Source organism: Grammomys surdaster, unplaced genomic scaffold (assembly GCF_004785775.1).
Source record: "Grammomys surdaster isolate TR1022 unplaced genomic scaffold, NIH_TR_1.0 184, whole genome shotgun sequence".
In the NCBI taxonomy this organism is placed as follows: domain Eukaryota; kingdom Metazoa; phylum Chordata; class Mammalia; order Rodentia; family Muridae; genus Grammomys; species Grammomys surdaster.
This window is the reverse complement of record NW_021604629.1, coordinates 826,017-839,359: the sequence shown is the minus strand read 5'-3', so window position 1 is coordinate 839,359 and position 13,343 is coordinate 826,017. Positions and strand designations below refer to the sequence as shown.

The following is a 13,343-nucleotide window of genomic DNA, read 5'->3' as shown; positions in this document are numbered from 1 at the left end:
CTGATTATTGGATATTAGCCTAGAACCTTGAAATGCCCAAGATGCAACTCACAGGCCACATGAAGCCCATAAAGAAGGAAGACCAAGTGAGGGTGATTCGGTCCTTCTTAGAAGGAGCAACAAAATACTCAAGGGAGCAAATATGGAGACAAAGTGAGGGACAGAAACTGAAGGAGGGGCCGTCTGAAGACCACTCCACCTGAGTATCTATCCCATGTGCAATCACCAAAGGTAGATGCTGATGTGGAAGACAGGAAGTGCATGCTGATAAGAGCCTGATATGGATATCTCCTCAGAGGCCTTCAAGAGTCAGACATATTCAGAGGCAAATGCTCACAACTAGCCATTGAACTGATCATGGGGTTCTCAATAGAGGAGTTAGAGTGAAGACTGAAGGAGCTGAAAGGATTTACGGCACCATGAGGAGAGCAACAATACCAACCAACCACAGCTCCCAGGGTCTAAACCACCAGCCTGGGAGCACTTAGGGGGGGATCCAGGGCTTCAGCTGAATATGTAAAAGTGGAGGGCCCTGCTGGGCATAGGTAGAAGAAGAGAACCTTGACCTCATGAAGGATGGATGCCCCAGGGGGTGGGAATTTTGAGGGTGGGGAGGTGGGAGTGGGGGGGGTAGATAGAGGTTACATCCACAGAGAAGAAGGAGGAGGGGCGAGGGAATTGGGGGTTCCGAGGGGGTGGTGGGGGATGGGGTAAGGGGACAACATAGGAAATGTAAATAAATCATCCAATAAAAAAAAATAAAAATAAAAAAAAATAAAGAAAAAAAAATAATAATACTATATCATGCTTACAGACAGGAGCCTAGCATAACTGCCCTCTAAGAGACACCACCTAGAAGCTGAGAGAAACAGATGCAGAGACCCACAGGCAAACATTAGACAGAATTCAAGAAGTCTTTTGGAAGAGTTGATGGAAAGATTGAGGAACCCAGAAACGACAGGAACTCCAAAAGAAGATGAACAGAGTCAACTAACCTGGACCCTTGGGGGTTTCCAGGAGACTAAACCACCAACCAAAGAGTATACATAGACTGGACCTACACATATGTATGCCCCACACACATATGTAGCAGATGTTTAGCTTGGTCTCCCTGTAGGTCCCCCAACAACTGGAGCAGGAGGTGGGACAGATGCTTACCCTGACTCTGTTGCCTGACTGTGGATCCTGCTCCCCTAACTGGGCTGCCTTGTCTGGCCTCAATGGGAGAGGATACGCCTAGTCCTGCAGTCACTTGAGGTGTCAGGGTAGGTTGGTACCCAGGGGAGGGGGGAACCTCCTCCTTCTCAAAGGAGAAGAAAAGTGGAGGAGGGAGCTTGTGAAGATGGGACTTGGAGGAATGGGACTACAATCAGGATGGAAAGTGAATAAATAAATAAATAAATAAATAAATAAATAAATAAATAAATAATGGGGTAAAAGATTGTCTTTAATTCAAAGAAACATATCCTATGAATATATTCTAATAATTGTCTTCTTAAAACCTGCTTTACATCTTTGATGCTTGGGCTGTAGATGAGGTGATTCAACATGAGGATTGTCACTATGTAGCACTCAACCAACCACTTTGTTCTCATCCATGGAGTAGGTGGGTTAAACAAGAACAATGAAGGCAATCAACTCATACTAGAGAATGATTGCAGTGAGGAGAGAGGTCCATCTGGAGAACACCTTGTGTTTCTTTCCAGTGGATCATGTCAACAGGGTGATGGTGAGGATGTAGACTAAAGAAGGACAGATGACAAGTGCTGTTCACAATGATGCTGCCAGAAGAGATGAAATAGAAAATTTCAGTGATGGATACACAGGGAGAGGAAACTTTCAATGAAGGAAAGAAGTCACAGTAGAAATGAGCTATCTCATTTAGTCCACAGAACAGACTCAATATGCTACTAGTAAGTTTTCAAGCATTCACCCAACCACCCACCTTGGGATACAAACTCTGTGGGACATTCTGGTAAAGTGCAGGACAAGAAACAACCAATATGAAATATGAAAACCTATTACCTTATTAATATGAATTATAAAATAAAATATTATTTAAAGACCTTAGATGTGGCCTTTGATCTCTCTCTCTCTCCATCTCCTTTTCCTTGCCCTCCCCCTCTTCTTCTCCCCCTCACATCCCCTTTCTCATGGTATTTCCTTTCCTTTTTCAGTTTTGAGGATGCCCACACTCTGCTGAGGAGATGGTCACTTGAGCAATTGTAGCCCATGGCAGGGGCAGGAAGCATTCAGGTGACAACCCAATCATCACCAAGGAACAGTGTTGGACTTCACAAAAGCAGTGAACTTCAAAATAGAAAAAAAAATAAAACTGATAGAGTTGAGGTGCTTTTATTAAACGTAATGATGTGACACCTTTCAGAAACTGATAACTTTTTAAAAATAAAAAAAAATCATTAGTGAGGTTGTATAAGTTTCAAAGATTAGTTTGATTAATCTCACTGACATGTGTATAGGACAGAGCTTCACAATTTCCAAAGGCATGGTGATCCTGTGCAAGAGTTGCCAAGAGTTCTGGAGATGAAGATGAGAAACATCAAGAATGTTGACACTGACATATTCCAAAATATAATTAACAACATTTTTAAGAAAACAATGCTAAACATATGAGAAAGTAATCTGTAATTATGGACTACCTAAAATATACAGACATTAAAAAAATTCTACTTCCTCCAGGTATCACAACTATGAAATATGCATATAATTTGAGTCCAGATTTTACTGCAAATGATCAAATTTATTGAACTCTTTAAAAAGTATTAAATAATTTGTCATTAATCAACACAGTACTACCAAACATTCAAGAGATTTTTTATGTAAAACAAAGCAAACAAAATATAACTACTGCATGTGTGCCCCCAAAACATGTTTAAATATTTATATAAACACATTGAATATTGTTCAAAATGAGGAATGTGTTCTCGTCATCAATTTCCTCATGGCCTCTTTTACCTCCTTGTTCCTCAGACTGTAGATCAAGGGATTCAGCATGGGGATCACCACTGTATAGAACACAGACACCACTTTAATTTGGTTGGGCGAGTGGCTTGACTTTGGTATGACATAAACAAATGTAACTGTCCCATAAAACAAGGTGACTGCAGTGAGGTGAGAGGCACAGGTGGAGAAGGCCTTGTGCCTGCCCTCAGTAGAGCGCATCCTGAGGATGGAGTGAAGGATGTAGACATATGAAATAATGATTATGAACAGAGTGATGACGATGATGGAGCCTGCTGAGATGACAGGAGACATTTCAGCAACATAAACATGGGTACAGGAAAGCTCCACCAGTGGTGGGAGGTCACAGAAGAAGTGGTTGATTTTATTTGGTCCACAAAAGGTCAGGCTCAACAAACAGCTGGTACATGATGAAGAATTCACACATCCACCCACATAGGAAATAACCAATAAGATGAAGCAGACCCTGGGAGACATGAGAGTGGAGTAAAGCAGGGGTGAGCAGATGGCCACATAGCGATCATAGGCCATGGCGGCCAGCAGGAAACACTCAGCAGTCCCAAAGACCACATCAGATCCAAGCTGGACTATGCAGCCAGCCACAGGGATAGCAGTTCTCTCTCTCAGGAAACTCACAATCATGACAGGTGTGACTGAGCTGGAGTACCCAATGTCTACAAAGGCCAAGTGGCTGAGGAAGAGGTACATTGGGGTATGAAGCTGGGGGCTTCTTCTGATCAACATGATTATGCTGACATTGCCCAATACGGTGGTGAGGTAGACACTCAAGAACAACACAAAGAAGATACAACAAAGGGTGGGGTCTTCAGTTAGCCCCAAAATAATGAACTCTGTTACCGTTGTATGATTTCCAGGCTCCATCTTTTTTGAAATGATTCCTACTGAAATAAAACCAGTGGTTATCAGAATACATTAAATGACCTCATGATTAATATGCACCATTCCACATTTAGAACAAGGAGTATACATGGGCCAGTCTGAGGCCCCTGGCACAAATAGAGCCGAGGTCTAACTTGTCAAGCCTTAAAATGTGCTTAATCCTTGAGAGACTTGAGACCCCAGGGATGGGAGAGGTCTAGTGGCTCTTTCAGAGGCAAGGGGGAAGAGGAATGACATGAGGAGCTGTGGGAGACAGAAACCATGTTGGGGTAGGGGGAGGCAATGACTAGAATGTAAATAAGTAAAATAATAAAAATTGAAAAATAAATAAATCAATAAATAAATAAGGATCTCTCTTCAGTCTGATATTTATTTTCTCCTCAATATTCCCAAAACCAAGTTACATCATGAATAATTTCATAGTATTAATCATCATTTATCTTAAGCCCACAGATACAAACTGAGCAATGACTCAAATCAGAACACAGGACTCACTCACAGATGTGGCATTTGATCAAATCAGGAGGTGCAATGAATGCATAGAGCACTGATGTTCTGAGACCCCAAATGGTTGAAGTGACAATTATATGCTGGTCTTTATGGTATCTATTCAACTCTATTTCTCATCCCATTGGAGCCTGTCCTTCCTAGTCTTCTTGTAATTATGTGCCACTGTGGGTGGTGCATGCCATTCTGTTGTGAAAGTGAATGGTGGTTCCTCAGGATAAAACTACAGTACCAGTGGGCAACTCTCTTCTCCTATCCAAAGAGACACCTATTACATGATACATCTACAATATAGTGGCACCTCCCACCAACCTGGGCTTCAGTTGTGAGAACAGGGAATATATTGTACATGCACTGGAAGTGAGACATGGGGCCGCTGTGCTAGATCACACTAAATTTCCAAGGGTAATTTATTAGGGCAGCCTAACACCACCTATCCTGATTAATATACTTACAGATTATTTTGAAATGGAAGTTTCACGTGGAGATTAGTTCTGAGAAAAGCTTGATAAATAAGTCTATTTGTGGTCATTAGTTGTATCTCAAGAACTATACAGGATGAACAGTAGAATATATTTCCTGTTAGTTAGATAAGGCAATGAATTATGTTAAGAAAACACCAAATGTTTATCTTGTGAGCTTTTATTTCAGTGACCAAAAGAATACAGTTAATGGAATTTATGACTAACATCAGGCATGCACCTCTACCTGAAACTGTTGTTAGTTTTGAACTGTCCTCAATCACTATTTCTTTAGGCACATCTGGGAATGTTTTGCATCCTGATATACAAAGTAAGTTAACTTCTTGTGGCTGTCTGGTAGTAAGAATAATGCTCATCAGCTAGATTCCATTATGACTAAAGCCCTCTGGATTCCCTGGCTTCCTGTTACACCTTGAGATGGTATTTTCAATTTGATAGTTAAGTAAGTCACAGTAGGAGAGAGAGACAACCTAAGAAGCTGGATTGTATGAACACTGCATAGGACTTTTTCTCAGCTCCAAGTCAAACTTGAAAGAAAGCTCACAGTTAAACAGTGCCAACACCAAATGTTTATAATGTGCCAACCACATTAGAGCAAACATGGTAGTACACAAATAGAAGAAATAACAAAAAAAATCACTGCTCAAAAATTAATTAGAAGAATGCAAATGTAAACAAAATAAAGTCAATATCTCATATAAACAATGTTGTCAATAGGATCTATCCCAAAATATATTCAATAATTACACTGTTAGCTTAGGTACCAAAAGTGTGAAAAGTGTTCAATATCTATAGTTACTATAGAGATGCAAATTAAATTCACAGTGAGATAGTACCTCTTTCCTCTTCGAATGCTTCCTACCAAAAAGATATCTGCACAGAGGACATTGTGCTGCCTTTAAATGTGAGGAAATACCATTGCTCTAATATAGAAAACTCTGGAAGACACTGTGTTAAGAAAATTAAGGAGAGAAAAATAAATACTGAGTGGTCCCATTCATAGTTTGAGGCTAAAAAATCCATTGTATAAAGCAAAGATTATAATGGTTTTCACTGGAGGGTGGGGAAGTAGATGACAAGAGAAGAGAGTGGGGAGGCACAGGTGAACAAACTGTTACATTGTTTAAATTAAATAGTAATGATATATTTTAGCAATTAGCTGAACAATATCGTAACCATAGGTAAGCATATTATATTTCAAAATTGTTAAGGGATAGATTTGAAAATGTTGAAATGTAATATAAAAATTACCGAGAAGTGAGTTGGAAGATATGATGAGCAACTTGATTTAACCTTTCCACAATGAAAATGTATATCAAAATGTCATGTTGTGTGCCATAAATATACATAACTACTATTTGATCATTTAATGATTTTATTTTTTAATTCAGAAACTGGATTCTGTGAAATAAAAGATATTCTCATTAGTAATTGATCCCCAGCATTAAGCTGACAAAAATATAACTACAGGCTGGGAAGGCATTGAAGACAGGGACAGGAGACAGTGAGAGTAGAGAGTGAAGATACCTATGCCTCCTCCTTCATATCTACTCAAAAATGCAAGAATATCCTTTTTCAACCTCAATGAAATAGTCTGAAAATATCCCTTTACCAGCCAAGGAGATAGAAACCTCATCCCTAGGTCAAAAACAAGCCCAAACAAAAAATAACAAACCCCTATATATGCTTCCCACTCCTGAGAATTCTTATAATGGTTTATCATGATGTAGGTTTCTAATTTGAATTTACATTTTTTATTTAGTCTACATCCCCAAGCTTTTAAGTATCATAAGTAATAGTACTTTGGTAATAATGTGGGATTGATTACTGTGATATTCTATAGACATTATAGATTACAGATTTATTTGTGATAGATTAAAGGTAACTGCTAATTTTGTTCACGAGACACATATACAATAGTAACAAAGACTGACTATTACCTGATGGCTACACATAACAAAAAAAAATTTTTTTCAGGTATCATCCTTCTACAGCAGGGCTTTCTTCTGCATGACTCGAGACCATTTGCAATACCTCAATACTAGGAGTGTTCCTCTCTGCTAGCATCTTATTGAAAATCCAGTGGGAGAAAATCTAATGAGATTGGAAAATTGGGTGTGCTGTATTTTTCATTTATTATTGTTGTGAACAAATCCCAGGGGCTTCATTTATTATCTTCACTAGTAGTAGACACTTTTACAACTGCAATGATCTAATTAATTTCGAAACTTGATTTGTATAAATGTAATTAGCACAGACTAGGGTATGATGATCTGTGACATATCTAAGAAAAAGTGATCACCACATACATTGAGCACAAGAGGACAAAGAGATGGAATAACATTAAAAAGTAAATAAACAAGGAATATAGATCAGGACTTCACTGTGTAAGAAACTCTTGAGTAAAGTCACACTCAGTAAGATACTTGTTGGGGAAAAGGGCCATCAAAGAGAAAAGTTACCCTAAGTACCACCTCAGCAAGTGTAGCAGATCTTGGAAAAAAACTCAATATATTTAAGAATGCTTAGTAGATTAAAAATATCATATATAAAATATGATGTGGAATTCCTTGAAGTGGTGAAAGGAAATTTTAGTTTACTAATGATGTCTCCTGTTACCATGTTTTCCATGGCCTCTCATCTTGAAGAGATTTGTTCTGAAATATAGATGAAGTATGTTAATACTCAAGGTTTGTCTCTTTAAAAAATTAATGTATTGAGTGCAGGACTGAGAGCATTGTAAAAGAAATGAGAATGGCTGAATGTGAGCACCTGTGGAGGCCAGATGATGGGTACATGGAGGTTCCATATTCTACTCTCTCTACTTTAAGTGGGTCATCATGGTTCATAATATCCTGTGTCCTCTAGTCTGTCTGTAATTGACTGTTGCCATTCCTCTTAGGCATTTGTTGGACTTTTTCACTCTCTTCTGAGCATTTAGGATTTGTTTTTCTTTTTCTGCTCACCTCTACCAAGACTCTAACCAGGGCAATTTTTAAGATCTACCTTCCAGCTTAGTTCTCTCTTCATTTATGTCTAATCTACTATTTATTGTATCTTTCCAGAGAATATATTTTGTGATTAGACTGTCTCTGTTTAGTTTTAACATGTGTGGAGTGTTTTGTTGTAGTTATGGATGTGGTGGTTTGTTTTGTTCTGTTCCTTTCTTAGAGTGTTTGTGTCCTTTCATTTTCTCAAAAACATTAATAAAATACTGCAGCATGTCTATTAGATATTCTGTTATTTAGCCTCCTTAGTGATGTAAGTCTTCTTTCTGATACACTGACTAACATTTTCTAGGTTTAGCTTTTTATCATCATTAGCTCAGGATTTCTATGCTAATTCCTCCAGGAGATTTAGAGAAGAGGTTCTGGCTTTAGAGTCATTGATACAGGAAAGGGGTTTTTAAATCTCCTTCCATAGCTAAGGAAAGCTTCTGAGTCCAGGCCTGTGACAAGGAGTGTTCCTGCAAGGGAGCTCAGATACTCCATTGTATGAAAGTGAAGCCTGGACTTTGTTGGAAATCAAAGATCTTGGAGAAGCCAGAGTAGTGAGATACCTGCTAAGGAGACCTGCAGACACGGTGTGAGTCCATCCAGAGAGAGAAAGAGAATTGTGCTGCAGTCAACAAAGCTAAAAGCAGTGGGAGATTTGAAGAATATCAGAGGCATCAGGCATGGAGATGTAGAATATGGAGTTTGCTTTGCTGGTTTCTAGTCTTGATTTAGTCAAATATTTCCTTTCTACATTTTCATCCCTTTTGATGTAGCAATGTATATTATATGATACTGTATGTTGAAAACATATGATCTGCTCTTTGATGATTTAACAGAGGCTTGGATTGCCATGAGTCTTGGAGACTTTGGACTTTTAAACAGTATAGATAGACTATGAAGACTTTTGAAGTTGCATTGATATAATTTTGCTTTATGATATGGTCCCAAGCCTAGGAGAGCCAGAGAGTGGAGTATGGTGGTTTGAATATGTAACTACCCATAGGCTCATATATTTAAATGCATAGTCACCAGGGAACTCTTTAAAAGAATTAGAAGATTTAGGAGGTGTGGCCTTGTTGGAAGAAGTATATCACTAGGGATGGGTTTTGAGATTGGAAAAGAGGATGTCAGGTTCAGTCTCTCCCTGCCTCTCTATATCTGCAGATCAGGATGTAGCTCTCAGCTACTTTGTCAGCAGCATTCTTGCCTGCCACCATGCTCCCTGTCATAATGATAACAGAGTAAGCCTTGAAACTCTAAGCAATCCCCAATTACATGATCTCTCTTACAATAGCTGCCTTGGTCATGATGTCTCTTCACAGAAATAGAACACTAAGGCAAAATGTATCCCAAAAAATGAATGAACCGCTGGGCGGTGGTGGCACATGCCTTTAATCCCAGCACTTGGGAGGCAGAGGCAGGTGGATTTCTGAGTTCGAGGCTAGCCTGGTCTACAGAGTGAGTTCCAGGACAGCCAGGACTATACAGAGAAACCCTGTCTCGAAAAAAACAAAAAAAAAAGAAAGAAAGAAAAAAAGAAGAATGAATCAAGTTCACAATTCCCAGCTTTGTGCTGTGTATGAATGTTGATATGTATTCACAGCTGAGTGAAGATATGTATTCAGTGTGCTGACAAATGAAGGATTAAGTAGAGGCTCATTAGTGTCTGTGTGTCTGTGTGAGTTGCATACTCCAGTGTCCATGTATGCATGTGTATGTGCATATAAGTGTGTATGTGTGTGCTTCTGAATGTGTGTGTGAGTGTGCATGTACATGTGTAAACATTCTTACATAAAGAGAAAAAAGGTTTCATTTTTCAGTCTAGAGTTCAGTTTGTTATCCTATAACCCTAGAAAAGAACAATAGGTCTCGGCTCATAGATCCACTTTAGGTTCTTCAATCTTGAACATTCCAGGTCCAAGTGACATCTTTCTGCACTTTTGACCATTAGTAGCACAAAAAAATTTAGCCAGAATGTAATATCATTTAGAGTCAGAAGGGCTATGAGTCAAGTTATTCTGGAAAGCAATTGAAAAAGCACAATAGACTTTGTTTAAAAGCACACAAGTGCTCTTGTTATCAAAGAAAGATTGAGGTTTAAACTATGGCTTAAGCAATGATTGACTGCCTATATTTTGGGAAGAATATCACACCCAAATTAACAGCTTTAAATTTTATCTTCAGAATTAAAGAATGTGTAGACAAAGTTTCAATCAGAAATACTATTTTCCATCTTTACATAAATTTTTTCTAAGTATGTAGTAATCATAAATTTGAAGGGTTAAAAATATTTTATTCATCACTTAATGGAAATGTATGTTGTATATCTCCTCTAAAATTCAGAGTTAATTGTGGAAGAGAGGGTAGAAAGAATTCAACATCTAGGGATGGTGGATGATTATGAGTAAACTGGACACAACAGAACAACTGATCATATGAATTTATACTAGTCATGACAGCATACCCAAGACTTATTAAACAACTTCAGTAAAGTGACTGAATATAAAATTAACTCAAACAAAACAGCAGCCTTCCTCTACTCAAAGGAAAAACAGTCTGAGAAAGAAAATAGGGAAATGACACCCTTCATAGTCAAAAATAATATAAAATACCTTGGTGTGATTCTAACCAAGCAAGTGAAAGATCTGAATGACAAGAACTTCAAGTCCCTGAAGAAAGAAATCAAAGAAGATCTCAGAAGATAGAAAGATCTCCCATACTCATGGATTGGCAGGATTAATATAGTAAAAATGGCCATGATGCCAAAAGCAATCTACAGATTCAATGCAATCCCCATCAAAATTTCAATTCAATTCTTCATTGAGTTAGAAAGAGCAATTCTCAAATTCATTTGGAATAACAAAAAAAAAAAAAAAAGACCCAGGAGAGCAAGAACTATTCTGAATAGTAAAACAACTTCTGGGGGAATCACCATCTCTGACCTCAAGCTATACTGTAGAGAAATAGTGATAAAAACTGCATAGTATTGCTACAGAGACAGGCAGGAAGATCAATAGAATAGAATTAAAGACCCAAAAATGAACCCACACACCTATGGTCACTTGATCTTTGACAAAGGAGCTAAAACCATTCAGTGGAAAAAGGACAGCATTTTCAACAAATGGTGCTGGTTCAACTGGAGGTCAGCACATAGAGGAATGCAAATAGATCCATTCTTATCTCCTTGTACAAAGCTCAAGTCCAAGTGGATCAAGGGCCTCCACATAAGACCAGATACACTGAAACTAATAGAAGAGAAGGTGGGGAAGAGCCTTGAACACATAGGAACAAGGGGAAAGTTCCTGAACAGAACACCAATGGCTTATGCTCTAAGATCAACAATCGACAAATGGGACTTCATAAAATTCCAAAGCTTCTATAAGGCAAAGGACACTGTCAATAGAAGAAAACATCAATGAACAGATTTGGAAAAGATCTTTACCAATCGTACATCCAATAGAAGGTTAATAGCCAATATATACAAAGAACTCAAGAAGTTAGACTCCAGAGAAACAAATAGGCTGTACCTATTAAAAATGAGGTACAGCTGGGCAATGGTGGCGCACGCCTTTATTCCCAGCACTTGAGAGGCAGAGGCAGGCAGATTTCTGAGTTCAAGGCCAACCTAGTCTACAGAGTGAGTTCCAGGACAGCCAGGACTACACAGAGAAACCTGTCTCAGAAAAATCTAAAAAAAAAAGGTACAAAGATAAACAAAGAATTCTCAACTGAGGAATATCTAATGGCTGAGAAGCATCTAAAAAATATTCAACATCCTTAGTCATCAGGGAAATGCAAATCAAAACAACCCTGAGATTCCACCTCACACCAGTCAGAATGGCTAACATCAAAACCTCAGGGACAACAGATGCTGGAGAGGATGTGCAGAAAGAGGAACACTCCCATTGTTGGTGGGATTGCAAGCTGGTATAATCCCTCTGGAAATCAGTCTGGCAGTTCCTCAGAAAATTGGACATAGTACTACCTGAGGACCCAGCTATACCACTCCTGGGCATATACCCAAAAGATGTTCGAACATATAACAAAGACACATGCTCCAATATGTCCACAACAGCCTTATTTATAATAGGCAGAAGCTGGAAAGATCCAAGATTTCCTTCAACAGAGGAATGGATACAGAAAATGTGGTCCATTTACACAATTGAGTACTACTCAGCTATTAAAACAATTGACTTGGGGGTACATCCAGACCCATCTACCATCCGCCATGAAAATAAACCCTTTTGGAACCAACGACTTTCTCATGTCTTTGGGGCCTGCCACCACCAAAGCCTCCAACCTTTGGAACTCCAGACCTTCCTCCTGTTTGTGGGACCCACTGGCGTGAAAAGCCTCTGGGACTCCGCAGTGGCCTTTTTCCACATTTGATGCAACCAACATGGGGCCTCGAACATGTAGCCACGAGGCTACAGAAACTAAACAAGCTAGTCGAACAGCTGTCTCTCAGCCAAACAAGTATAACAGGCAAACACTTTCCACAAGGCATAATGCCAGAGCTCTCTCTGTCTCTCTCTCTCAGCATGCAAGCCGCCAGCCGAGCTCACGAGTCCCCATCTCTGTTTTGCTGTGCCCCCCTCACCCAGTGGTGTTTGGGGGCTCCAAATAGAGACATGGACCCCCAGGTTCACCCGAGAGCTCTGCCCTGCCTTGCAGAACCCAAGACTGAGTGAGAATTCCCCATACTGGGAGGGGCCCCACCACAATTGTCCGGTGCTGTGAGAAATCGACTCAGCCAAGATTCCATGTTTCTCCCATGCTGAGCTGCGGTTCCAGCCAGCTAAGGGGACCCGCCGTGGGGGAGCTTCAGAGAAGGCCTTCAACGCCACCGTAGCTGCAGCTGCCTAATCTCTCATCTGGAGGACCTCTCTGTATTCTACCCACAGGGACCACTTCTTCAAGCAAGCTAGCGGGGCCACCGAGTCTGTTAATCGAGTAGAGTAACCAAATCTCTCCCACAGGGTACTGCTGGGGCCCCTTTCTTCTCTCCCCCCTCATTTCTCTCAGCTGTGGGTCAGCCAGTCACGAGCCCACATGCCCCCAGTCTCAGTCTTTCCATGGCCTCTCAGTGGTCTGAGAGCCGCCTCCGGGCCCAGGGATTCCCAATCCAAGAGCTCTGCACCCCCATGGAACCAGACTGAGTAAGAATTCTCCATGCCAGGAGGGGCCCCATCGCACTCGCCTGGTGTTGCAGGGAACAAACTCAGCCAAGATCCCATGTGCTCCTGCTACTCTGAGCTACAACCCCAGCCTATCGCATCGTGGCAGACGCATGGACCCACAACGCAATAGAGGCTCACACCCGTGCATGCCCACACGCTGGCCTACATTGTTCCCTACAGGTAGTAGAGGATGTGGACAAAGCCAGCTCCAAGAGTACCCCCCCACACTGGCACAAGTCATGAACCTTTCCATGGAACCATGAGTAACTCCAGCCTAGTTCACAGACTAGGCAGGT

General features: G+C 40.2%; 1 protein-coding gene across 1 annotated transcript; it reads right to left on the bottom strand.

Annotated features, from left to right (window-relative positions):
- Nucleotides 1-2,925: 2,925 nt before the first annotated feature.
- On the bottom strand, nucleotides 2,926-3,864 carry LOC114621760 (olfactory receptor 481-like). Its single transcript, XM_028768120.1, has one exon. The coding sequence runs from the start codon at nucleotides 3,862-3,864 to the stop codon at nucleotides 2,926-2,928; it is 939 nt and encodes a 312-aa protein (XP_028623953.1).
- Nucleotides 3,865-13,343: the final 9,479 nt, after the last annotated feature.